Source organism: Aythya marila (genome assembly GCF_965140915.1).
Source record: "Aythya marila genome assembly, chromosome: 1".
In the NCBI taxonomy this organism is placed as follows: domain Eukaryota; kingdom Metazoa; phylum Chordata; class Aves; order Anseriformes; family Anatidae; genus Aythya; species Aythya marila.
The window spans coordinates 153,087,852-153,114,108 of record NC_139042.1 but is presented as its reverse complement, the minus strand read 5'-3'; the positions used below and the strand labels follow the sequence as shown (position 1 = coordinate 153,114,108).

The 26,257-nt window shown below is 45.7% G+C and overlaps 2 protein-coding genes across 4 annotated transcripts; one reads left to right on the top strand and one right to left on the bottom strand.

Annotated features, from left to right (window-relative positions):
* Nucleotides 1-746: 746 nt before the first annotated feature.
* DDX17 (DEAD-box helicase 17) lies at nt 747-21,185 on the top strand. Of its 3 annotated transcripts, none has more exons than XM_082782893.1 (13): nt 747-1,094; nt 5,239-5,389; nt 7,421-7,520; nt 7,667-7,800; nt 8,545-8,610; nt 8,897-9,038; nt 10,937-11,097; nt 11,193-11,365; nt 11,685-11,795; nt 12,292-12,353; nt 12,711-12,770; nt 17,033-17,272; nt 17,950-21,185. In XM_082782893.1, the coding sequence occupies exons 1-13, from the start codon at nt 1,051-1,053 to the stop codon at nt 18,471-18,473; spliced, it is 1,968 nt and encodes a 655-aa protein (XP_082639019.1). In that variant the 5' UTR covers nt 747-1,050; the 3' UTR covers nt 18,474-21,185. The 3 variants fall into 3 exon arrangements, with proteins under 3 accessions (XP_082639019.1, XP_082639020.1, XP_082639021.1); XM_082782894.1 differs by lacking the exon at nt 747-1,094 and adding an exon at nt 4,353-4,479; XM_082782895.1 differs by lacking the exon at nt 747-1,094 and adding an exon at nt 4,871-5,072.
* On the bottom strand, nt 20,191-26,257 carry KDELR3 (KDEL endoplasmic reticulum protein retention receptor 3). Its single transcript, XM_082782927.1, has 5 exons — nt 25,745-26,257; nt 24,947-25,047; nt 24,418-24,576; nt 23,983-24,235; nt 20,191-21,947 (listed from the first exon to the last, which is right to left on the bottom strand). Exons 1-5 carry the CDS (start codon nt 25,833-25,835, stop codon nt 21,907-21,909), a joined length of 645 nt encoding a protein of 214 aa, XP_082639053.1. The 5' UTR covers nt 25,836-26,257; the 3' UTR covers nt 20,191-21,906.

Below are 26,257 nucleotides of genomic sequence, written 5' to 3'. Positions count from 1 at the left end.
ATTTTAAAACTATCCCGAATGTTACACACAACCTAGTGCTTCCAGCCCCCACGGACCGTGGCCAAGCCGCGATCCCCGGGCCCTGCAGGCCATTTATAAGGGCAGAAAGCCCACATCATGGCTGCTGCCGTTCCCGGCGCTGTGTACGGTGCCCTGCGGGCGAAACCTGGCCCGAGGGGACCTGCGGGACCCCGAAAAAGCTCCCGGGGCCGGGCCGGGTCCCCCGGGCCCCCCGCCGCCATCACCGTCCCCTCAGCCCCGCCGCCCGCCTCCGCGGGGCCGACGGGCGCCGGGCCGTATTCTCCAAGCGCCGCTACGCCGCGCGATTGGCGTAACGCCGCGACCCGCCGCCAACCCTCCGCGCGCGGCCCGCGGAAGAATTTTACGCCAAACGGCCGCGCTCTTCCTCCTCTACGTCAGCCGGAGTTACGCAACCTGCGTACGCCGCGCACTTACGTAACGTGCGCCTCGGCCCCGCTTTTCGCTACCCGCTGGAAGGGGTTACGCCATTGACTCCTTGCGTACCTGACTTTGAGGAATAGGAAGAGCGCTGCTCCCCTCCCTCCCCTCCGCGCGCCGGGCCTGTCGGAGCCGACGGGCGCTACGCGGCTTTCGTACCCGCCGCGCCGCCCGGAGAAGCGCGGCGCCGAGCCGCTTCGGGGCGTAGTTGGCTTCCGGGAATAAGCGTAGGCATTTTGCGAGGGCCGCAGTTTGCGCAGCGCCGGGCCGCCCGTAACGTAAGGCGAGCGGGTTGGGGCGGCGGCGGCCATTTTGTGCCGGGAGCCCGGAGGAAGAAGACGCGAGCGTCTCCACACGCCACGGGCCCTGGAGCCGACCGAGAGCCCCGCCGTCCCCTCCGCCGACGTCCAGCGGGTCGCGGACCCCCTGACGAATTCTTCTCCTTTCGTGTCCCACCCGAGAGGCGAGGTGGCGCAGAGCGATTCCTCCGAGACGCAGCCGCCCCTGGCTGGCCCGTCTCCCCGCACCCCCAGCCCCTCGCCGTCGCCACGGCCGGCCTTCCGCTGCCTCTCGCCCACCCCCCCGGGGGCGATGAGGGGCTTCGGGGACCGGGGGCGCGACCGAGACCGCGGCGGGTAAGGGGGGGGGGACGGGGAAGGCCGGGCTGGGGTTTGGGGGGGGGGGGGGGGGCTGTGGAAGGGGCCCTCGGCGCCGTGTGAGGGGCTGGGGGGGGGTTGGGGGGCTGGGGGGGACACGGCACGACCCCGTTGTGGTGTTGGGGGGAGATTTCCCCCTGTTTTTTTGTGTTACGAGGGTGGGGGGGTGTTGGAGGGACTGGGAACTTTATTTCTAGCAGCAAGGAGTGGGGGGCTATATATTGTATATTATGTTTTCTATTCTTCACAAGTGCTTGCTTGCAATCAGGCCTCCCTTTTCTGCGCCTTCCCTTTATATCTATCTATATATCTATATGTATTTTTTTTTGCCACCCCTGTTCTCCTGCCCCTCTCCCCCCCCCCCCCCCCGCAAACCCTGAAAGTCCCAGCGGCCCTGGCAAGGGTGGCTGGCCACGCTGCTGCCCTTCTGGCTGTCATTGCATTGCTCCTCCTGGACTTCTTAGAAAGATGGCAGTTGGTGAAAGGTCTCCCCCGGCTGCACTCCCGGGCTTATCGTGAGAGGAAATGAGATTGAAAGCTGCTGCCGTGCGGGGGACTCGCGTTCTCAGGAGGCCAAGCTCAGTAAACATGGCCCTGGACCACACTTAACGAGCATGACCAAGCTGACGTAGCGATCGAACGGGAGTTGTCTGTCTGGCATGGCTGAGGCCTAGTGCTTGGTACTTCTGAGGCCACTGTTGAAAGGAAGCTGGCGTTGGAAAAGGTTGTTGCAGGCTTAATGTCTTTTTCACCCAAGGATGGCAGTTTAAAAAAAAAATTCTAAGTGCTGTGGGTAGTGTAGGGTAAGTACAGCATAGGATGGCGTTATAGTACGTAAATAGTTTGAGGCTTGGTTTTATGTGCTAAAAGTAATAAGGCTTTCATCCCAGGCCATTCTTTAAGAGAAAATTAAGCCCTGTTTAGGAGAGTGGCACGTTCTGCCCTTCAAATCCCAAGCAGCTAGGCCTCCGTTCGCAAGGATTAACAATAAACATGTCATGTGAGTTTTGTTACCAAATTAGATCTAGTCTGCCATATTAAGAATGAGTCTTACGTTTTTTATTATTATTTTTCCCTTCTCTCCTACTGGGAGACTGAAGAACATTTTGTTTATGTTGAAATCCATTTTAGCGTTTAGTTTCTCTTCATCTGTGGAGAGAGATAGTCGTATTTTCTGCTTTATCTTTACCTCCATATTTCACACTTTGAACTTAAAGATCCTTTTTTTTTTTTTTTCTCCCAATGCAGAGGAGGGTTTTGGTGTTTTTTTTTCACCGTGAGCTTTCCAGCTCAGTGTAACGCAAGGACGTTGCAGTGAATGCTTTGGCAAGTCTGAGATAGTTGAGACCCCCAGCTGTTTTTGGAGTTCAGGGAGCAAGTTTGAGAATGCAGATTTCTATGCGGTTCCCTAAAAAAAAAAAACAACACACAAAACAAACTCTGTCCAAAGTGGTGTTACGATACTTAGCATGCCTTAAAATGTGTGTAATCCCCTTCTGCATAAAGATTTTGATTATAAATGGTTGCTTCTCTTTTAAATCAGGAGTTTTGCATGAGTAAAAGGAGTGTCTGTGTGCTTCTCTGTCAAGTTTTTGGACATTTGAGTTGAAAATCACGTAATGTATCAGGAAATCGTGTAATGTATCAGGCTTCAGCTTGTTACACACATTTATTTAAGGTGTGGAAGTATTTGTAACCACCAACATGCATCATCCTTCATAAAGAACCTCTGTGAAAACTTGGGACCACCCAGCACGCTGTGTTTGGAAGTTTACCACCTTCTCAGTACTGATTCTTTCATTGCCTAACAAATGCAGGCTTTCTGTTTTCTTCCTGCTAGGAACAAGCTGTAGGTGGCTTCTTGGGATGGGAAACCGTCCTGTTTTGCTCTGGAGTGTAATAAACTTGCTCAGTTCTGTCCCAGAAATGGCGGGACAGTAGAGTTAGAGAAGAATATTTTTGGGTCAGCCTGAATTTCCACTTACTGGACAGGAGAGCTGTTGGAAAATCAGTGAAATGATCCCAGATTTAAAGTAGTTTAACTGGAATCGGAATCTAGTTGCTTGTGATGGGAACACGAGGTGTCAGTGGCTGCCAGGTTAGCAGAGGCAGCGTTTCAGGAATGCTGCGGGGCTCCCTTCTTCCAGGTCAGCGTGCAGCCATGTTGTGCGTGAGAACAGAGAACTGAAACTGCACGACTTTCAAGCAGAACGTATTGATTTTTCCCTCTGCATATCTGTGGAGCAAATGCCCACAGTCCGCAGCTGTTTCAGTGTCCAGTCTGTTCTTCCATGTGTTTCCTTCCACAAGGAAACTCTCTCACCCTCTGACCTGCCAGTTGACTTCAGTGAAACTGCCTCTGCCTTTTGTTAGAACAACTCAGAAATGTAAAGAGTTGCCATTTTGACCTCAGGTTAGCATGATCAGCAGCAGAAATCCTTAGTAAATGTGAGTGTTCCCTTACATGATAATTTGTACATTTTTTTGTTACTTTGTCCAAAAGAAAACATAATGCTGAATTTCTGAAGTTGTGTTTTACAGTTTTTGCATGTGACAAAAAATGCTGACATACAGGTTCTCGTAAAACTATGATGAGAAAATAAAGGGTATTTATACAGGAGAGAGGAGGCTTAATGAAGCAGTTTCATCAAGACAAGCATTTTAGAATTTACTTCCCAGGTTTTAAATTATATCTGCCACACTTAGTTTTTCCAACAGCATAACCCCTTGTTCCTGTTAATACACTTTGAGTTCCGCTTTTTTGGTCTCTCAGTCTCTGTCACTTGTAATTTCCGTTGGGAAGCAATTTAAAGAGCAGATGTAGCTAATGTCTGAACAGAGAGCCTTGTAATTAGGATAACACAAAAATTTCCTTCAAATCTATTTTAGTTTTTATCAAGCCCTTCTCTCCTCGAGTTACAGTATGAAAACTGCTTGGGGATTTTTGTTGCGTTTGGTTTGTTTCATTAACTGTTTTTATTTACTAGCAGACTGCTTGCATAAAGTGCAGACGTTGTGGATTTGTTCTCTAAAAGCAGGCGCTTCTCATGAATTCATGTTCTGCGAAAAGCTGTGGCTTTATTAACCAGAATTTGCATTAGGACAAAATTTGATCTGATAGCTGTTGGAAAAGTGCCTCCTGCTGTGTTTGTATGATATGAATGAAAGAATTATAACTAGCTGGCAGAATTGTAAAATACAGAATCATTGATAATGTTTTTGATAATTAAAATATTTATACTACCCAGTTTTCAGTTATTCTTAACTCTTACCAGAAGCTCATGTTTCATCCAGTGCATCCATGAGTTATGACAGTTCTTACCCTTCTTCAGAGTATTAAAATAACTGGGTGAATAAAATTGAGGTGAGAGGGAGAACAGTAATTTCTAAGTGGCTGTTAGGAAATCTTAAGCAGAGTTAAGCATTTTTATTTTATTTTTTTTACTCTCTTGAATCTTTATCAGAAGTGTTTGAAAAGGGATAAAATTTTTCCTGGGTGCTTTTATGTATTTTTCTTCTGCTACTCTTTCTTTTTTTGAAAACAAAAGCTTTATTGCTTTGGTTCCAGCATTATGCATAGTCTTCCAAGCTTGGGTGGACTTGTTTACTTTCTGTCTTGACTTGTTTTTTATTTGAGGCACACTGCTTGATAAGAAAGGAGAGAGGACACAGGGAGAAGGTGAAATAGCTATTTTTGTGCGAAAACTAGCCTTGAGATACAAGGAACTTGCGATTAGAGATTTTTCCCACCCCTTGCATCTATCCTGTTTTATTTATACTCTCAGCTTCGATACAAAATAATTGCTGTAGCTGTACCAGCAGCTTTGTCCCAGGAGAGGGAACCAAGAGACAGAAGCTTGGTGACAGAAGCTTTAAGGCAGTGACTTAAAAAAAAAAAAATGGCTGTACTGGAAGCAACCTCTAGGACGGGTTTGGATTAGAATGGACTTTGGGCAGGTGAATGTTACAAATATTACCATAGCAATTTTCTTGGAGGGGGTGAATTTTGGTAGAACATTATGCTCGTGTGTCAACCTGGGGTGTGGGAGGGGTGGAAAATGCTTAAGAAACATTCAAATTCCAGATTAATTACATTGTTTATAATTAACATTGACATTTGCAGCTTTGGAGCAAGTCGCGGAGGTCCTCTTCCTCCAAAGAAATTTGGTAATCCGGGGGAACGTTTACGTAAGAGAAAATGGGATTTGAATGAACTACCCAAGTTTGAGAAGAATTTTTATGTGGAACATCCAGAAGTGGCCAGGCTTACTCCAGTAAGTCATTAGGTTCTTTCTGTTTCATTTTTACGTACAGCAAAATGTCACAAGTGGAAAATCATGTCCTAGGATGTCTGGGACAGCGTGTAATAGAACTATCTTTGTTGAGTTTGTTTGGTGTGCGTGTACTCTGCTGGATAGCAGAGTCATTGTAACATCAGCAAACACGATGCTTCTGCTTTCAGCTGTCTTTACGCAATTTTTTTTTACATTTGATCATTTGTAATGCATCATCGTAATGCTGCTGCGGTCTAGTTATTTGAAATTAACCAACAAGAATGTCACGCTTCGTCACTGAGGATTCAGACTGGAGAACTTAAAAGCTGTAATACTGGCGAGGCCCTGGAAGAACCTAAAATAAAGAACTGAGTGGCATAAACAGTTGAGAAACATTTGGAAGGCCTACGGTTTTGTAATAATAATTCAGGCTGAAAAACCAGAACCTTGGGACACAGCTCATCTAATCCTCAGCCCCACAGCAGAGCAGGTTGCTCAGCACCTTGCTCTATCTTTGGATATCCCTCAGGGTGGTGAGAGTCTGAACCCTGTCTGAGAGGCTGTCCCAGGTTTTAATGCTTCTCATGGTGTTTTTTTCTACTGATAACTAATTGGAATTTCAAGAGTCTGCCTCCATCTCTGTAACACCCATCAGGTAGTTGAGGATACCTGTTAGATTCCCTCGTTAGTCCTCTTTTTCCCAAGCTGCACGACTCTGGTGCTCCCAGTCTTTGCACAGCCTGTACCTTGGCCTCTAGCTTTCCCTGCCGTAATTGGACACGCCTGGTTAAACAAGGTCCTTCATGCACTGGGGGCTCAGAGCTGGACACAGCACTCTGCATTTATAGATCATCTCCCCTTCCTACCCAGCTAGTCTAGTTTTTTTCCTCCTCTTTCATGTCTTCTTATATTTAGAAACTAACAGGTTTTATTCTTAATGCAAGGGAACTTGAAGAAAACAAAACATTTTCTTATCCAATTGCACATACTTACAAATCTTCAAGTCACATATTCATGGCAAGGTTTTATGGCATAAAGGAGACAGTGGCTGTTCAAAGACAGCAACTTGAGCTACTGAACCAGTTAGCTTTAGGTGCTGTATTTGCTTTAGCCAGCTAAAAGTAAAAGGATTTTCACATTATTCTTATTTTTTTTTAATATATATAGTTTTAGCTTTAAACTTTTGTTTGAACTCTAAATTTTTCATAAACAGTAAATTTACTGCTTTGGATAAAGTGCATTTTTCTATTGATTTTTGGTGAGTGTTAGAATAAGGTAACGAATTGTGGAAGCAAGTTGCTGAGTGCTTTTGGGCTTGTAATATAACATAGGAAAAAAACAACAACAAAGCATCACACTTTTCCTAATCCTAAAACTGTTCTTATGTGGATATGTGTTTTAGAAACAGTAGTAAATATTGTGGGGCCTTAGCATTCCGTCACAATGTTGTTTGAGCTGCTTTCATGCAGAAAAGAAATGCTGCTTAAAATAAGGTTCTAAGTGATATTTCTGAGTTGCGGGCTGTGCAGCAAGAGCAACGTACTTAGCCACTCCTGGAATATTTTAATGGAAGGAGCAGGACTGCCCTGCTTTCTGCTTGTTTGTTGTATATTAGGGCCTATCTAATTTGTTTAGTTCTCAGCACTGTCACACAAAATTCATTTAATCTGTTCCTCTGCCTCTGTTCACTTTTGAAGCTCTTGATAAGTTCTGCCTTCTGAAAGATGGGTAAAAGCTTTTAAAAGATAATATTAATGCACTTTTCATTAAAAAGACTGCTTGGAAGGAAACAGGCATCAGTTCCTTTAGGCTGCACAGAGAACTCCCAACTTTTTGCATGTTGGAGAACCTACGTGATTGTTCAGTCTCGGGGTAAAATCCTTACGAGAGCTATCCTTCTTAGATCTTCTTGTCCAACTGATCTGCCAAACTAAACTGTTAGTAAGAGGCGTTAAGTCAAATAATAGATGCATGCACTGTAAGTCTCTGCTGATGCTCAGCATTTCTTTGTTTTTTTTTCCATGTCAATAGTATGAAGTTGAAGAACTGAGAAGGAAGAAAGAGATAACAATTCGAGGAATGGAGGGCTGCCCCAAGCCTGTGTTTGCCTTCCACCAGTGTAGCTTTCCGCGTAAGTATTCTACCATTCTTTAAGAAAATGTGGATTATTCAACGGCAGCAAGTGTTAAGGCCTGTTTCATCTCCGAAAGGTCTTCTGAAGTTGCATATAACCTCAGTTGGCCTTCAAGAATTTTTTTTCCTTTCTTAAATCCTTAGAGTATGTGATGGATGCCTTGATGGACCAGAATTTCACAGAACCCACTCCAATTCAGTGCCAAGGTTTTCCACTCGCTCTCAGTGGTCGCGATATGGTGGGCATTGCGCAGACTGGCTCCGGGAAGACACTAGCGGTGCGTATTCTCCTCGTCTATGTGTTATTTCTTTCCACAGTTGCCTTCTGGAAATGATCCTTGGCTGCTTCTTACTAGTTTTTCATCTTGACAGTACTACAAGCATAGAGTGAGGTGATGCCATGTTTTTAAAGCTTTCTTTATTGCATCATGGGTGAGAATTAAGCCTGAACCCATCCAGCCTGTCTTATCCACAAGCATGTGTTTTGCATGTCTCTCTGATGCTTAGCCTCTTCTCTTTGGTCCATGCTTATGTTGCAGTTTAATAACTAGTATGTGCCTATTTGTTTTGTTAACTATACAAGTTAAAATAAAGGATGGTTGAGTCTTCATTAAGGCATTAATTTTATCTGCAGCAGTCAAGAAGCAATTCCATGCTTTATGAAAAGCACTGTTTAGAGCAAAGGTTGCTCAATTCTACTAATGTAGGCTCCAAATTTTAAATGAGCTTTCTCTTCAGAGGTGCTAAGCACCTCTGGTTTTTTACTCTTGCCAGAAGCAGTTATGGTTGCTCAGCAGCTCTGCAAATCGTTTCTTCTGTTGGGTAAATGCAAATACCTGGTTTTGCAAAATCCTGATCTTAATATAGCTGAGGTTTCTACCTATCTTTGGAACATTACGTACTGGATGCTGAAGGCCTGTTAGGCTAAGTGGGCTCCTGCTGTGGTCCAGCTGTCATGGCAGGTGGTCACTGGCATTGAATATTGAAGTCCTGTGTCTTGACTTAGAATTCTTCTGTTTCAGTACTTGTTGCCTGCGATCGTTCACATCAACCACCAGCCATATTTGGAGAGAGGGGATGGCCCAATTGTAAGTGCTTGTCAATTCTCTTCCTTTCTGTGTGTGGCACCATTAATGAGATGTGCTTTATTTAATTGGTGTATCAGAGTAGTAAGTAGAGAGTGTTTACAATCACAATGTGAACATCCCACTCATTAGTTGAAATTTGTGCAATTGCTGACATAATCTTAACGATATTTAAATGTTTTAGCGAATAGAGAGCAGATGGTCCGGCTTTGCTTATGGTATTTGAGCAGAGCCCTGAAGTTAGGGATGTGTGTACAGCTTGGCTAACCTGAACTGATTCCTTCTGCAGTGCTTGGTTCTAGCACCGACCAGGGAGTTGGCCCAGCAGGTGCAGCAAGTGGCTGATGATTATGGCAAATGTTCAAGGCTGAAGAGTACCTGCATATATGGAGGAGCACCCAAAGGTCCCCAGATCAGAGATCTAGAAAGAGGTAATTTCACTGAGATCTTTAAAATGGGGGTCTGCAAGATTCTGTAGGAGATGGTGTTGCAAAATATCAGTAACCTTGAAAGTAATCTTAATTCTGTTTGGAGAGGTGAGTGGCTATCTCTTTTTCCAGTTAAAATGGTAGTGCATATAATAATTTTCTTCTCTGTTGTGTAATGACTTACTCGGATATTAGATCTCCTTCCATTTTCTGAACTTTCCACTCACGAAGGTCAACAGGACTTAGGAAGGGGGAGGGGAAGCAACCTGTCAGAAAGGACAGATTATTTTGAGAAGGTGCAGTAGCAGCAAGATTAAGGAATGATTTTTTCTTAAGCCAGATCAAGTTTTCCACCTAAGTTTGTTCAAATACTAAAGTGTAATTTCTGAATTCATAGAAACTTCTTTAGACAGTGGTTTGTTTGTTTGTTTTTCCTGGTACTTCCTTGTTCTTAAGGACTAGGCTCTCTTTCTGGTCATGCTGCCCCATGGGGTTAATTTAAACAAAATTTATCACTGTGGCTTGAAGAGCTGCTCTTGAACACTTCAATAATGGGATGAAATCATGTAGCAGAAGGCTGTGGGATAGATCTGATCAAAAAAATGGTAGTGCATCCAATAAAAAAATAGCATTTTCAATGGTGGAGACAATGTTACATGAAGAGACCATGGGAGGATCAATGTGGTGGGTTTTTTTACACCTTCCTGGAGTGCTGTACAATAGACATTCTCCCACATATGGTGAAAACCTTTTGGTTAGAGGACGTGGACAGATTCCATGCTTGCAGTCCTTTTTTCAGTCCTTTTAGGTGTTTCTGTCTTTGGATGGTTGCTTAGTGCTTGCTGCAATAAAAATTCTTGAGTAAGTAGAGATGAAAAATCATATTTTTTTGTCAGTTGTGGTTTTCCGGGTATTTACTGAATTTATTTTGGAGGAGTACCTCACTGACAACAGAGTGCAGTTTTTTCAGTCTCTCTGGAAGACCAGCGACTCTGTTAGAAATCTAATTCTTGCGTGAGCTTTATAGAAACTGAAAGTATGTCCAGCTTCATCAGCTCTGAGGAGTCCAAGTTGACACAGACATAATGATCTGGGCTGTTGCAAAATGCTCTGCATCTGGAAGTGAAGTATCAGCAAAGCTATTTTTAATTTTTTTCACCTCACTATTTCTCTAAGCATAACTTCAGTGATTGTTTCTATGACACTTAAGAATACACCTTTAAGATTTGGAGATTGGTGGAAATCAGTCCCTTGTTAAAAAAAAAAAAAAAGTGTAATTTGTCATACCTGATACTAGCTTAAGAATAGCTGAGTTCTGTTTTTACACTAAGGTACAGGCTGGATGGTTGTCTGTCATGCTTAGGGCATAATTATTCTGTATTAAAGGCTATGGTTTGGTTTTATATACCTTTTTTTTTTAAAAAAAAAAAAAAAAAAAAAAAGGAAGAAGTAGAACTAATTTGACCTGTACAGCAAGAAGAGCACTTCATGTTTGTTTAACGTGTAGAGTTTAGCTGCAGTTCAGTTCTATTTTTACTGGAGAGCTCTCCAGGCTGTGTAATTCTGGCTGAAGGTAGGTCAGGGTTGAGTAGAAGCTTATTTCAGTTTTGATTTTTGGGCAGCGCTTTGCAGGTGTGTTCTGACAGTAGGCTTTTAGCTTCTGCACTGCATTTATTATTCTAATGGCACTGTAACAGTAATTTCAGAATGGAAAAAAAAAATGAATTATTAAAAGAAACTAGGGCTTCTACTGAAATGACTCAATCTTGGGTATGGATGAGGGTGGTGCTTTTTCATTTTATTTAAACAATTTTGCTCTGGAAGGTGATTCATTCCAACTAAAAATACCAATTGACATTCAAATGAAGAGCCTCATTCTTTTTCCTCCTTCTGTTTTGAAGGTGTGGAGATCTGCATTGCTACACCGGGTCGCTTGATTGACTTCCTTGAGGCAGGAAAGACCAACCTGCGTCGGTGTACCTACCTTGTGCTGGATGAAGCGGACAGAATGCTGGACATGGGATTTGAACCCCAAATTCGTAAAATTGTTGACCAGATCAGGGTACGTGAACCTTGTTGAAGGACAGCCTCCCTCGGTTTCCCATCCAAAGCCCACTACCTTAAATAAATCTTTTTTTTTTTTCCCCTTTTTCATAGCCTGACAGACAGACTCTGATGTGGAGTGCCACCTGGCCAAAAGAAGTGCGCCAGCTTGCTGAGGACTTCCTACAGGACTACGTTCAGATCAATGTGGGGAATCTGGAGCTGAGTGCCAACCACAATATCCTGCAGATAGTGGATGTATGCATGGAAAGCGAGAAAGACCATAAGTACGTTGACTTGCCTACCATTTCAGGTTTTTTAGCTGCACTTGAAAATCTACATTGTTTTCTAAGCCAAATGTGAATTCTGAATAGTGGAGTTCTTTGCGGTATTATTTAACCTTTTGAATGTTACCAAACAAGTCCTGTAATTATCCAGTCTGTTGCATATATTCTCACCGTACCATTGTACAGAAGAGCTAAATTCTGCGTGCTGAATTCTGGCTTTGTTGATGTGGATGTGTATTATACGTTTTCTTAAACTGCGACAGCATTCCTGTATTCCTGTATATGTGGATATCTACACTAGCTCTCCTTCCTATTTTAGGCTGATACAATTGATGGAAGAAATCATGGCAGAGAAGGAGAATAAAACCATCATCTTTGTGGAGACAAAGAGGCGATGTGATGATCTCACTCGAAGGATGCGCAGAGATGGGTGATTAGCCTCCCCCTACCCTTTGCTGCTAGTGGGAAACAGAAACTGTAATAAAAGCAGTGAGGTCTGAATGTTCGCAATGCTATAGTTAGGAACAACCTGTCACTTCGGTTCTTTCTTTCAATTCAGTTTGGCTGAATTCAGCCTTAATTTCCTAGAAGGTTCCAATCCATCAAAGCCTTAGTGCAAGAGAGAATATTTGTAAACCGTGCAGCTTTCAGTATGTAAGAATACTGACATAATGAAATGACAAATTATTAATTTCACAAACATGGTTGGGCTTAGATGGCTGCTATATAATTAATGGGTTTAATGTGCAAGAAACAAAATTGTATGCACAGTAGGTAGATGAAGGCCAGAGGAGGGGGACAGGGCATTAAAACACTTGAGAAATGCATATTTTTTTCAGCCTTTTTACTGAAATGTCAATAAAGCTTCCTGTTGCCTTTAATATATGTACTTTCTGTCTATACTAATGTGCATCTCTGTTTGGCAGTTGGCCAGCTATGTGTATCCATGGAGACAAGAGTCAGCCGGAAAGAGATTGGGTGCTTAATGGTGAGTCCGTCGCTGAGGGGAGGATAACTCGGGCTGCTGTACGTAATTCAGATGTGCTGTTCTTAGGCTTTCTTTTGTCTCTATGACCAAGAGATGCTTTTCGAAGGCCTTTTGCCTTTGTGCTGTTAATTTCAGCGCTTGTATTTTTATTGTTTTTTAATTCAAAAATGGAATGGGATGATTGCTTAACCCAGAGAGCTGGATTTTGAAAACTAGTTGACACCTTATATCCTGACTTGCTGGGGTTTATGAAGTTGTCTTGCCTAGATTCTGGAAAATGAGCATTTAGTGTAAATCAAGTTCAGGTAACTTTATCTTTTTTAAAAATCTTACTTCATAGCATGCTTTGTTTTACAGAGTTTCGTTCTGGAAAGGCTCCTATCCTCATTGCTACCGACGTTGCATCTCGTGGGCTAGGTTTGTACACATAGACCACTCTTGCCTACTGCTGCATATTTTTCTTCTTTGGACTGAAATATGTTTTCTTTTTTAAAAAAAAAAAAAAAAAAATTCAAAGCGTGATTTTCCCCCACATGTGAAATACGTTTTTTAACATTAATCTTTTTTTTTTCTTTCATATTCAAAGTCTCTTCCTGCTCCTAATGAACAGGCTTTGGTCTGCAGCAAGGCCTAGGCATGACTAATCGATCGCCAAGAGGGAGAAGAGACGTCCAATTATGCAACCCAACCCTTCCACCACACTCACTTCTTCCCCAGATCCAGCTTTTGTTGCTGGATGGTAGGGATGGATTGCTCTGTTCAGAGCCTGTCAGATAAAGCCCAAGTAGGACGTTGTGGGAGAGCATTTCAACGGCAAATAGCTAATATTCTCCCTGCATAATCCCCCCCCCCAGATTTGAACATACAAACCCCAGCATACACGCATGTTTACCCCGCAGATGTATTCACATCTGAGAAAGCACTGCTCCAGATTTTTGCTCTTGACACGTAACTTCCCTCCTCTGTGCTCCTTCTAGGCAGGACCACTGAGATCATATATGGCCACTAACATAGCGCTACCCAAATGTGTAACTGAATCGAAATTGTGCCGCTCTGTTCTTGGTGGCTTGAAAATGATCTGTCTGGATGCATCAGTTGCGCCCCCTTTTTAAATAAGCATATTTGTGTGGTGAAACACTGCGTGCTAAGCACAGTCCCTGTACCTCTGCCCACTCGTAGAAGAGGAGGATGACTTCTGAGGTGCTCTTAGCTTAATGACGAGCACTGGATATTCCACCCTCCCCGAGTTTGGTAGAAGATAAAAACCCCTTGGGGGTCAGTGTCTTGTTACGGTAAACTTTAGACAAAATGACTGCAAGTCATTGCAGATAAGCTCAGAAAAATCTCTGGTTTATTAAAAAATCACAGTTATCTGAGCTCTGTTTTTCCATATGCTGAAAGGGTGGCTGTGCTGTGCATCATATGGTCACTTTAACACAGGCAGACCATTACTAGATTTGGCAGCCTTTGTTCACACAACCTGCACCCCTACTTCCCCGCCCCCCTCCACTACCCCCCCCCAAAAAAAAACAACACATCCAACACTTCCTCAGAGAGGTGATTATCTGGACTTCAGTCTCTGCCCTCTAGGGTCATGTCTGGACCTGTGCAGTTAGTACTTGGGCCTGTTGGGAGAAGGGACTGAGGCCTGAAACCAGTTTGTATGAAAGAGAGCTGCTTTCTCTAGCAGCGTTTTTTAAACAGGCTTGCTATGTGCTGGTAGCTTCTTTGTGCATCTTGCCTAGACATTTAAAACAGCTTCACTCCCCTCCAAAAAACACTCCCCCAAAACTACTCAATTGGATAACACTTCAGAAAACAGTCTCCCCACTTCCCATCCTCCACCTCGCCTGAGCTGTGGGGGGAAGGTACCAGAGTCTGTTTCTTGTTACTGAACAACATCTCTGCTTGTTTTGGGGCCCTGAGTTTGCTGCTTCTTAAAATAAGTCACTTAACTGGCAAACTTCTGGACGACTTCCTCCAAGATCCTGGAAAGTGAAGGCTTCTACCTAAATAACATAAAACAGGGGCGCGCGCCTTTTGGCTGAGTCACCAGGGCTTTCCCTCTTCCTAATGGAACATTGGTTTCAAAAAAGCTTCTTCCAGGTAAGTTCTGAGTCCCATAATGACTTCTTTGTGATGATTCCCTGGAGTGAGGTCCTCTCTCTGCACTGATTATTTTTTTTTTTTTTTTGTTCAGTCTATTAAACTAAAAACATTGAATTTGTTTTGTTTTGTTTTCTTTAACAGAAACTTTGATATCAGCTACAGATCATTCTCAGTGCAGGGGTGGGGGCACATCTACATTGATGGTTGAAACAGCTCTCTAGACTAGCGTGTCTGCTAGTTTTTGTCCCTTCTGATTAATAATCGGAGACTGTCTGTGCCGTAGGGTATTCTGATGGTCTGACAAAGGGCATGTTTCCCAAGTAGTTGTCAGAAATGCTCGACAGCTTCAATTCTAGATCCTGCCACGTTATCTTCTAAAAGCGCAGGAAGATTGTGAGCGTGCACGAGCGCTCTGGAGCATGCTAGGCTGGAGGAGCCGAGTCTTGCACTTGCTCGGGTCTCTCTTCAGCCAGCTGCGTGCTCTCCCAGGATCACTTTCTAGTCTGGAAACCACCCTTCCATTTTTCCTCTTCCTGCCTTCCCATTCTTCCCAGTCCTCCCCAGTCAAGTCAGCGCTGTCCGCATCGGTAGCTGTGCTTCCCTGCGCTTCCTGCCAGGAAAGCACGCCCTTGTATCCCCTGTGCTAATGCAAGTTGCTTTGCTACTGATGGATGTGCAGAATGGGACTGACTGAGGCTCCTGGAGCCTGCAACTTGTCAGAGTAGTTACGCCCTGGCTGGGAAGATGCAATCTGTCATGTGTACTCCTCTCTTTATTTCGCTTTCCCCTTTTAAAAAAAAAAAAAAAAACAAAACCTGTTGCATCAAGGACCCTAGCTGGAGACTCGCGCAGCCCCCTGTGAAACCTGCCTTCTCACTCCCTTTTTTTGGTGTGATTCAGGACTTTGGAGTCAGCAAAGACTGAGGAGCCCCCCCTTTGCTGTAATAAGAAACAGACATAAAGTCCCCCCTCTTGCCACCACAACCGTCTCGTTTTTATTTTTCCTACGCCCCCCTTTGAAATTGATGCAGTCTGGGCAATAGATGCAGTCTGACCCCTTGGACGTAATTTTTGTACCTGCATTTTTTTGACAAATGCCCCTAAGAGCCCCAAATCGGGGACAAAAAGCGTTGGAGGACCTGAAAGCTTTACCTGAACCCAGGTTCTCCGGCGCTTCCCAACCAAATGGGGCTACAGAGAAGCGTCTAAGCCAGTTCACAGAGTGAGCGTGTGTGGGGACTTCTCGCTGCCACGGACCCTTGATGCATGCTCCCCGCGCTCCAGTGGTCCCGTGTCAGAGGGCGGAGTTTTCGAAAGGAGGCCGCCAAAAATAAAAGGCAAAGAGACGGGATCGGCTGCAGCGGTTTCCCACAGGAGGAGGGAGTGTGCATCGGTCTGGTAACAAACAGAGAATGTTTCTCTCTTTAAAAAAAAAAAAAAAAAAGGAAAGGAAATCACAAAAAAAAATCTGTGTTTTATCTTGGATATTTTCAGAATATTCATCTTAAAACGCAGATTTTTTTTTTTTATGAGCTGTTAGGTGACTTACTGTAATGCCATGCTTTATTTTTTTAAAAAACATTCTATACCGTAGCAAATAGGTGCTTTTGGTACTTCAAATGCTTTCACTGAAGCGTTACACTAACATTTACTTGGATTCTGTCTCATGAGCTTCTGAAGTCTCACTGGAAGGTGAGCGGTTCTGATCTCTGAAATTCTCATATTATTTTACAGCACGTTAGCAACTTCGGTCGCTTTATTTCCTGCTTCCATTTGACACGGGAAGTAGGGAATGGTAAACAGAAAGCAGGATGGCCCAAATTACAAAAGCTGCTGAGAACTGGACAGAACAGTATGGTGAAATGTTAGTGTAATGCATTCTCGTAACTATGAAGCTAAGTTAAGGTATTCTAGGTATGATCTGAACAGTTTGTAATGAGTTTTAATGAGCTGAATGATAGTAGTGAGATTGGAGTGTCTTAAACTTCAGGCTAGGAGAGGTAGATCACTGTATTTTAGGATTGTAAATGATTTTTACTTGCGTTTTATTTCATGTTGCTAAGTGGAAGGTAAGTGATCTCATTACTGTTATTATTTGTTAGACTTCTCCCAACAGAGTAAAAGCTTTACCGTGGCAGTCCTACCCTTCCTCCACCCCAGTTTGCTGTGCCTGATGGTGTTGTTTTCACCATCGAGATTGTGTTTTGGAGAAAAAAAAAATAAGTACAAAACTCATTTAACTCATTGAAAAACATCAATGGAGTACAGAGAAATGCATTCTGGGGAGGATGAATTTGAGTGCAGGGAAAAACTGCTTTAAAACCACCACTCTTTTTCAGGACACTGATCTTTGTGCCTGATGATCGTAAATCGGAGTCTTCTACTCTTTTGGGATGAGTCTGTCTTGTATCTGTTCCATGCAGTTACTAACTTTGTGATGTGTTTTTTTTTTTTCTTATTACTGTCACCTGCATTCGTGCTCCCCACCTTTCGTTGGCACGTCCTCTCTTCTTCTCCCCTTTCCTCAACCCCACCCTCTCACTGTGCTTGGCGCCTGGGCACTTCACAAGACGTGGAAGATGTAAAATTTGTGATAAACTACGACTATCCGAACAGCTCTGAAGATTACGTGCACCGTATTGGCCGCACCGCGCGCAGTACCAACAAAGGTACCGCGTACACGTTCTTCACCCCAGGAAACCTGAAACAAGCCAGGGAGCTTATCAAAGTGTTGGAAGAAGCCAATCAAGCCATCAATCCAAAGCTGATGCAGCTTGTGGACCACAGAGGAGGAGGAGGTGGTGGTGGAGGTAAAGGCACATGGGGAAAGGGCTACGTAGGAAATAGCTTCTCTGTTTTGAGGGAGGGAAGTTGAAAAGAGGGTAAGGAAATAGTAAGTATGAGTTTAAGGCTAGACAGATAAATGATAGTTTTGTACCTAAGACCTCAAGGTGTTCAGGAAACGCAGTATTTCTCTCCAACAAAGAGGTAGTCCACCATTAAAACTTAGTTGGAGAATTTTTTTTCTTTTTTTCTCCTGCTGAGGTCCTCACACAACTAATTTTGCTTGAATTAATTCCTTGCACCTCCTACCTAAACACAGGTAACGGGATGCCTGTGCATACGCATGCAAAATAGAAACCAGCGAAGGGAAATTCTGTCTGAACCTTCAGGGACTGAGACTACTTTTCCTCCCTCCCCCTGAAGGAATAATCAGTTTAATTACCTTTCCGAGTTAGTCCTGAGTTTCTTCTGTTTCCTTTGGCTTTGGGTGCACGCATTAAGAAAACTTTCCGAGCTTTGCCTCTGCTCCTTGAACAAAACGCAGGGATGAATGCAGACACGCAGGGAAATGACAGCCAAAACAACTTGCTCCTCGTGGGCAGCGTTGTGGCTGTAGAAGGGAGGGGAAGGGTGGCGTGATTACCAGAGGTCGTTGTTTTAAGACGTGTTCACGGTACTAAATCTTAACCGTATCCATCGCCAGGAGGCCGTTCTCGTTACCGAACGAGCAGTTCAGTAAACAACCCTAACCTGATGTACCAGGAAGAGTGTGACAGGAGGCTCCGGGGAGTGAAAGAGGGCCGGAGAGACTCAGGTGGCTTCAGAGACCGTGAGCGTGGTGACAGTTATGCCAACGGAGCCAACAAGACCTATGGCAGTGCCTACGGGAGCCCAAATTCCGCTTTTGGGGCAGCACAGAGCCAGTATGGTTACACTCAAGGGAGCTATGGAGCAGCTGCCTATGGCACGAGTGGCTATGGCACTGCAGAGTACAGTGCTAGTGGCTATGGTGCCAGCACCACAGCTGCCACCGCTGGGAGAACCTCACAGAGCACTACCCAACAGCAGTATGCAGGGATGGTGGGGCGCTCGGGCCAGCAGCCACAGCCGCTCATGTCACAACAGTTTCCTCAGCCCCCTGCCACTAACGTGATGGGCTATATGGGACAGACTGCCACCTACCAGTACCCGCCCCCTCCCCCGCCCCCGCCCCCCTCACGCAAATGAGACCACTCTCGCCTGCTGGTGACCAGTGTAGACCTCTTGCATTTAAAGGAACCTTTTCTTTCTCTTCTTTCCCATTGTGGTGTCTCTCTCTCATGCAGGTTAGGCTTAGAATTCACCATCCAGATCCCTTGAGCCCATCAAAAATGGCCCCCAGTCCACATTACTGACCCTGTCCTTTTTTTTTTCCCTTTTTTTTTTTTTTTTTTTTTTTTAAGAGATATATATAGTTGACTGGAAAATTTATTATTTTTTGTCTTGCATGTTGAGGAAATTGGAAATTTTATTTTCTCTAAAAAGAAATGGGTATAAGGCAGATAGGTCCCAGCTCGATCATCTTGGTGTCTAAGGTTTGTGTGAATCCTTGCTTTGTGGGGAGGAACTTTCTATCCTGTAATGCGTTAACTTAATTTCAGGAAGTATCCAGAGAGGTGGGGAACTTTGGGGAGCCAAAACGCAGTTCATTTAACATGATAAATGCAAGGGAGCAACGCTCACTTTTCCTAATCTTTAATTTTTATTTTTTAATAGCTCACTATCGTTGCTTGTAATCTATCATAGGTAACTTTCTATAGGAAAACTCTGCTCGTTTGTCTCGGTGGGGCGGTGTTCTGAGTAATGACCCACGCAGGTTGTTGGCATTTCCTGCAGCTCTGGAAGCAGCAGTCCCACCTCCTGGGACCTGTAGCAGGGAAGTTGGGATTAAAACCCCGGTGTTGGTGACCAAACCTGTCATGGATTCAGTACCTGGAAGCTAGATGCAGTCGCTGTAGGTGCTGCTGCTGCTGTAGTGTTTGGCCAAATAAGTTCTTGCCCTATGATCATTAAACTGCAGCACTGTAAATGCATGCAACCTCGTTACTCCAGCTCGTTTCTGCTCTCAAGTTCCTATTGTTGGGTTTATTGAGAGGAGTCTTATTTGAGAGCCCAGAAATGAAACCGAACGGAGATCCTGAACAGCAGATCTCGTTTGTCCTGAACAAACTGCGTGTTGCCACGGGGAGTGTTCTCAATGCCACTACGCCGAACAAAACGTGACAGAGTTTTCTGCACTTAAGAGGTTTGAATAGGGTGGGCTGGGGGGTGGGGGGGCGGGGGGTGTAAGGGGAGGAAGGGAGGAGGAGGAGGAGATTGCCTGGAATCTCCTTTCCATGAGGTAAGGAGTGAGCTGGTTAGTGCATCTTAATTCTGAAGCTTTCTTTCTTTTGTACCTTGCTCTGACTATTGCTTTTCCTGGCTTTTTGAGTGCATTTCCCCGATCCATTGGTCCCTTTGAGCTCAGCTCTTGCAGGTAGGTAGCATTTTAGAAAATGTTAGAGAAGAGTGGAATTTTAGTAAATACGTAAATAAATAATAATTAAAAAAAAATGTTTATTTTACAGGCTAAGGTGGGTGTGAGGGGTTTTCCCCTTTAGTAAAGCATGTTGTCGACTTGTTACTTCTAATACCAGACGGTTCAGAGACAGTAGATGATAATAGGAGTTGGCTGCTCTTGATCTGAGAACGTGACAAAAGAATGGATACATCTCCTGGTTTGTGAGGCATAATCTTTGCATTATGAGAGTGCAGGTTGTTTTCTTTCTTTTTTTTTTCTTTTTTTTTTTCTGTTGGCGTTCTTGCATATGGATGAGCAAGGCAGCCCACCCCTTCTGTAGCAGAGTGGAACTTCTTATAGCCCAGGAAAAGAGCTTGCTTATACAGAAATTATTTCTTTTTAAAAAAAAAAAATAAATAAAAAGAATCCCAGAGTATAATTTTGGGGGGTGAATGCACATTTTCTTGTGCAGTACACAGGTAGGTTGCTGACAAGGAGAGGAAAGGGAGAGATTTTTCAGAACCTTGTTTCCCTCATCCCATCTCAAATTCCATTGCTTGGGCAGGAAATTTCTTTGCTTGTGTTCAAGTGAAAGCCAGAAACATTTCATTTATCCAGGCACTGACTGATCTGTCTTTGGCCTCCCTCACAAGCAAGCGTAGAGCTGTATTTTATTTTGACCTTTTTAAAAAGATTTATGAATTTGATGCAGAAATGTGTTGGAGGGGCGTAGGAGTAGGACATCTTGCTGACCGGCTTTAAAAAGGGTCTCTGGACCACCAAAGCTGCCTTATAGTCTGCTATAGCTTTCACTTCTTTTTCGGGGGGGACTTGCGCAGGTGTAAACGTGACGCGCCAAGTCCCGCAGTGCTTTATTGTCACTGAGGTCAGCTGAAGTCCAGGGGCTCGGCTCAGCTCAGAGTGTTAACCAGATGTTGACCGCATCAAGGCACCGCGGCATGTGCTGCCCCTGTCCCACCTGGTGCTCGCTGCTCTGTTCCATCTCCCAGCTGGAGGGCCCTTGTTGATTAAAAAGCGTTAGCGTCTAGTAGTGTTTGCATTGTTTTTTTTTTTCGATCTGTAAAAGTTCTGTGGGAGTGTCGAACGACTCGGGTGTCTCCTCCCCTCCCACTTCCTGAAGAAATTTACTGTTTGGACTTCTCTGAACAATGGAAGGGTTAGTGGCTTTGTGTGGGATCAGCATGTCGTTTCACACTTGCTGGTCTCTGAACACATTCCTGTTGTATTAATGAAGACTTGAATTGAGAGATTCATAGATCTGTGGTGTTCAGACACAGGATACTAAGAGCTATGTTACTATTCTTAGTTTGTAAATTGTCCTTTTGATACCATCTTGTTTTCTTTTGTAGGTATAAATAAAAACACTGTTGTCAATAAAATGGTGAGCTTTGTCTTTATTTTTGGAGTGTAAAACAGTCTTTGCCCCTGTTCTCCCCCGTTCCGGAAAAAAGTCACATCCAGGGAGTTGGAAACACCTGCTGGCAGCCCTCTGATTTTAATCGAAACATCCCTCATTTGTAGGACACGAGGAACAGTCACTGCAGGCGGGTGAGTGGGGATTGAATACACGGGAAGATCGGAGGCCCTTAGAGAGTGGGGTTCAGGCAGAGCTAACTTTAGGGGGCTGCTCGTGGTTAAAACAGCATCTGCCGTGTCAGGTGTGGCCCCGTGTGGAATGAGCCAGTCGTGGCCTTTGCGTAATGAAGTGTTCCCTTTGCTACAGGCACTTGCTGAAGAGCTAACATGCAGCGACCCTTTATTTCCCTTTTATTCCCTCTAGTGCCTCAGGGTCAAAGCAGAGGCATGTTTTGGAGGTGAGTGTTGAGAAAAGCAGGGAGAGAGTGATTTGTACTATCTTAGTATTGGCCAGCACTACTGAATAGCACCAAATTCAAGTTAAAAATACAAAAAAAAAAAATAAAATGGAGGGAGAATCTCATCCAGGCGAAAAGCAGACCCGCTTTCCAGGCCCCGTTGTCTTCCTGGCACTCGAGTGAAGCTCAGCTGAGCCGTTCTTCAGTCAACAAGGGCCAGGAAAGGAAAGCTGTCATCCTAAGAGCTTCATCTTCGGAATTTCTTGGGTTGTCTGTGGGAATGTCTTCAAACAGGCATTGGAAGACTGAGCTTCTTCCCTTTTAGGACTGAAAGGACAAAGAGAAGGTAAGGAAGGGATATTGTTGAAACAAGGAAACACTTCCTGAACCTGCTGTTTGGAGTGCTAGGTAGTGCGTCGTCAGGTTTGCACACCAAAATTTCCCCATTTTTTTTCCCTTGATGATGTAATATGGAGCCTGTTTTATCCCTGATGCATTTTTGGTCTTATTTAATTTTTAAATAGAGAAAGAGCCATGAAGGCGGCCTGTGGCCAGACCCAGCACGCCCCATCTCACCTGGTGGAGGCAGGTTGGATAGGAGGCCCCTTGGTGTGGTGGCCAGCGGCAGGTAAGAGGCAATGGGCAATTCCATTTAAATGCATGAAAAAAAGGTGTGTTTTATTTTTAATTTTTACTGTAAAGGTGGTCAAATGCTGGCACGGGCTGCCCACAGAGCCCTGGTGCCTCCACTCTGGTGATGTTCAGAACCTGACTGCACGTGGCCTGGGGGAACCTGCTCTAGGCGACCCTGCTGTCAGCAGGGGGCTGGAGCAGATGCTCCCACCCTCAACCGCTCTGAAACACGAGCTTTTGGGAGCCGAAAGCTTCCTCCAAATACCTTTCAGGTCCTCGTGTTAAACAGAAAGCGGCTCGTCGAGTTTTGAAAACAAGATAAAGAGAACTCGCATTATATAAAAGTCCCTTTACAATGCTTTGGTATCGGCTCTGAAGCCTTATTAAATAGGTTTCTTTATATAACACAGCCTTGCTTTTCTTATCGGAATCGCTGCCCTTTTGTCTGAGCTCCTCCGTGTTAGAAATGTTTTGAAAAGATGCTTTTTTTGCAAGAGTGTAAGAGAGATGCAACCTGCTATAATATTTCTGGTTTCCATAAATGACTGCAGAGTATTTGCATATCTCCAGTCACCTTTTCTTCCACATGATCCAGAAACTGGTGTAAAATAAAAGAGGGAAGAGAAAAAAAAAAAAAAGGCAATTCTCTTCCTGCTGTGATGTCCCAGGGACAAATACATATATTTTTTTCTTTTCCCTCCTGTATCATCTAAATTTTGTGGCTTTGTTGCTCCTGATGCAAAGCCCGAAGCCAGCAGTTGGTTCCTTTTCTCCCCTTTTGTTCCACCTTCCACAACTGCAAAGGCTGTGGGTTTCTAACAAAATGTAGAAGGACGCAGGACATATGAATTAAGCGAAGCTAAAATGGGAATTAGTGGAAGAAGAAAAAAAAAGGAATTGACGTGGAGCGCCTTGATGGTGGTTTTACAAAGTAGTTTTCTAGCCACAGAGATTTTTTTTCAATGATGGAAGGAAGTCTGAATGTGCTTGACCTGCTCAGTGCTCCTGTCACCTCTTCATCAGCAGGAATATCGCGTGAAGCCCCTAAAGGTCCACCCCCCAAAACCTCAAACACAGGCTTGTCCCTACTGGTTTTGGCAGCCTAGCTGGGAAATGCAAACAAAGAAGAAAATATTTGTTCGTTTGGCTACATTTTGTCTAATTCCACCCTCCTCAACAGAAAAGCGAGTCTATTTTTTTTTTCAGTCTTGGCAAACCATCGCGTGTGCTACCAAATTTTATGCCCATGATGAGCTCCTTCGCTCTGGTATGCAGCCCTCTACCCGAGCAGAGCGCTGCAGCAGAAGGGGCAGCTGGTTTTGGCAAACAGAAGGGAGTGTCTTGTACGTGCAGATGCCTGCCTTCCTACAGAATCAGCTCTTGGGAACGCTGCATCTTTTACACCACAAGAAAAAGTAGGCTTAATAAAACCTCCATATGTCTGCAGTTGCTTTCTCAGGTACGGCGTCTGCCTGCGGCTATTTTTTCCTCCCCCCTCTAGGTTTTTTTTTTTTTCTGCGTGATTCATACATAATCTGTCAAAACGTACATGGAAGCGAATATGCCGAAATTGTTAACTTCCTAGGGTGGGTTAAACCAGGCTGAGCTCTGGTTTAATTTCTACCCAAACACAGCACAAGATAAACTCACGTCGGGCTTAACAGCGCAAGCTGCAGCCCCACCGCCCAGCGCAAGAAGGCTGAATGAAATTTTTTGGATTTACACCAACCTTTGGTAACGTAGAGATAGAAGAAGTCGCAGTAGAAGATGGTTTGCACCACGCCGGACACCACCGCGATCTGGTCGTAGAACTTCTCGGTGTGGTAGCGCCAGACCCAGTTGGCGATGTAGAGGGCGCGGTAGAGGCCCAGGAAGAAAAGGTAGTGGGTGGTGATGGTCTCCGCTTCCCCCGTCTTGCTGATCATGAAGAGCTGCGGGAGGATGGCCACGGACTCCAGGTAGATGGAGAAGGTCCAGAGTATCTGCAAAACCAAGGCGGTGAGGGCGTGGGCCTGCCCGTGGCACTGAGAGAAGATGGCATGCAGAGGTGGTGTGCTCTCTGAGGCCTGCCAGCATCACCTCCCTCACGCTTTTGGCAATACAAATCTCATTTATTTAACGTCCTGGGCTGCTGTGTCCCTCCCCAGCCCCACGGTCTCCTCACCTCCAGCGGGGTGAAGCTGTGGTTCTCCAGGAAGGCCAGGCCCGTGACGGGGACCAGCAGGAACTCCAGGCGGAAGGAGTCGTTCTCGCTGTCAAACGTCTTCCGAAATCTCACGTAGATCATGTAGACGGTGACGTAGGCGCATATCAAAAAAATGACCTGGGGGAGGGAAGGAAGACGAAGAGAGCTCGGTCACCCCACCAGCGCTTGGAGAGAGACAACTGTTAAGGTTCCTGCTGCAGAAGGACGCCCAGCCTTGGTTCACTGCGTCTTGTTCTGCTTTTGGTGGGCTAAATGTGGCAGTGAGGGGGTTTTGTGGTCAATAGAGGACTGGAGGTACCACAGGGAGCATCTTTAGCTGCCCTTCTGTCTATAACCCACTGTGGATTTGGTGATGGTTGGAGGAGATGGAGTTTCTCCTTCCTCCCTCTGGCTGAAAAGCCAGCGTGGTGAAGATGCACCCTCACCTTCCCCGGGAAACCAGAGCCAGCCGAGGGAACCCTCTCGTTTTCGTGCTGCCCCTCCTTACCTTCATCACGGTGTTGTAGGCAGAGATGAAGGTGGTGAACAGGTCCAGGTAGCGGGTTGTGAAGACCAGGGCGAAGAGGATCTGGCTCTTCCCAGAGATACCTGCGTGGCGGGGAGAGGCGGGCAGGCAGGTGAGAGGAAAACAAATTCGGGTGCGGGTTTAGCCTCGTGCCTTCGTTGTGAGCAGCCATGTACTCACACGGCCGGCCTCGCCACCAAGAAAAAACCCTTTCCCTTCCCTGCCTGGCTCCCTCCACGCGCCTGCCCGCCCCGCCGTGGGTTTGTGTGCTGTGCCACCTGCCGCACCGGGGGATTGCAGTGGGATGGGTGCTGCTGAGTCACTGCGGCTCCCAACCCCGAACCGAATCTGCCTGCGGGAAGCAACCTCTCCCCATCCCTTGCCCGAGCAGCCTCGGGAGCCTGCCCGCTTTTTGGCAGGGCCTCCAGCCTGGAGCAGTTTTTCCCTGGAGGTGATGGCTTTTGGTGCCACCGCAACTTCTCCTTTTCCACCTTATCGCCCCCAGCCAAACACCTGCGCGGTGGCGGCGTGCCGTGCCACATCACATCCTTCCAGCACCTCCTGCTCCCTCCTGGCGGAGAAACCGCCCCGTGCTGGGCTGGTGGAGGCTCCTGCAAGCTGCAGCAAAGCCCCAAGGTCAGGGTTTGGCGAAAAACCCACCCAGGACTACCAGCAAGGGGTGGGAGAAGCAGCAGGGAGGAGGAGGAGGAGGCTGATGCCCCCCAAGGGCCTGGGTGCAGTCGTTGTCTGGGCAGGGTCCCCTCCTTCCCTGGCACTCACCGGCGCAGGACTTGGACCTGTGGATCTTCAGCAGGAGGATGATGATGGCCAGCAAGTGGGAGATGTCCCCCAGGATGCGGAAGACGTTCATGGTGGCTCAGGCCCCTTGGCGCTGGTGGGCGAGGGCGGCCCTAAAACCCCGCGGGGAGCTTTATCCTCGGCCAAACTCTCGCTCACGTCCCGCTGAACTTTCCTCCTCCTCCTCCTCCCGCCGCCTGCAGCTCTCTTCTTCTGGCAGAGGAAAGCTCAGCCCCTCTTCCAAGCGCCTCTCCCCCTGCCCTCCAGGCCGGGCGCCCCCCTGCCTTGATGTCCCCACCGTGGGGATTTTTTCCTTTCCCAAACCTTCAGGGCCTGGGCAAAAAGTTGGGTTTTGTCCCGTCGGCCGGGCCGGGCTGTGCTGAGCAGCCCCAAAGCCAGCGCTGGGTGACGTGGCTCCCGGCTGGCCGGGGAGGAGGCAAAGGAGGAGGCGGAGGCGGGAATAACTGCGCTATTTTTCCCTTTTCCTTTTTTTTT

Bases quoted from the DNA above. Each gene is read 5' to 3' on its own strand.
- DDX17 (XM_082782893.1), top strand. From the start codon at position 1,051: ATGAGGGGCTTCGGGGACCGGGGGCGCGACCGAGACCGCGGCGG. The intron at 7,521-7,666 runs GTAAGTATTCTA...TTAAATCCTTAG, and splicing joins CCACCAGTGTAGCTTTCCGC to AGTATGTGATGGATGCCTTG. The intron at 11,366-11,684 runs GTACGTTGACTT...TTCCTATTTTAG, and splicing joins GAAAGCGAGAAAGACCATAA to GCTGATACAATTGATGGAAG.
- KDELR3 (XM_082782927.1), bottom strand. From the start codon at position 25,835: ATGAACGTCTTCCGCATCCTGGGGGACATCTCCCACTTGCTGGCCATC. The intron at 24,236-24,417 runs GTGAGGAGACCG...TTGGTTTTGCAG, and splicing joins ACAGCTTCACCCCGCTGGAG to ATACTCTGGACCTTCTCCAT. The intron at 21,948-23,982 runs GTTGGTGTAAAT...TTGTCCTTTCAG, and splicing joins CTATCTCTACGTTACCAAAG to TCCTAAAAGGGAAGAAGCTC.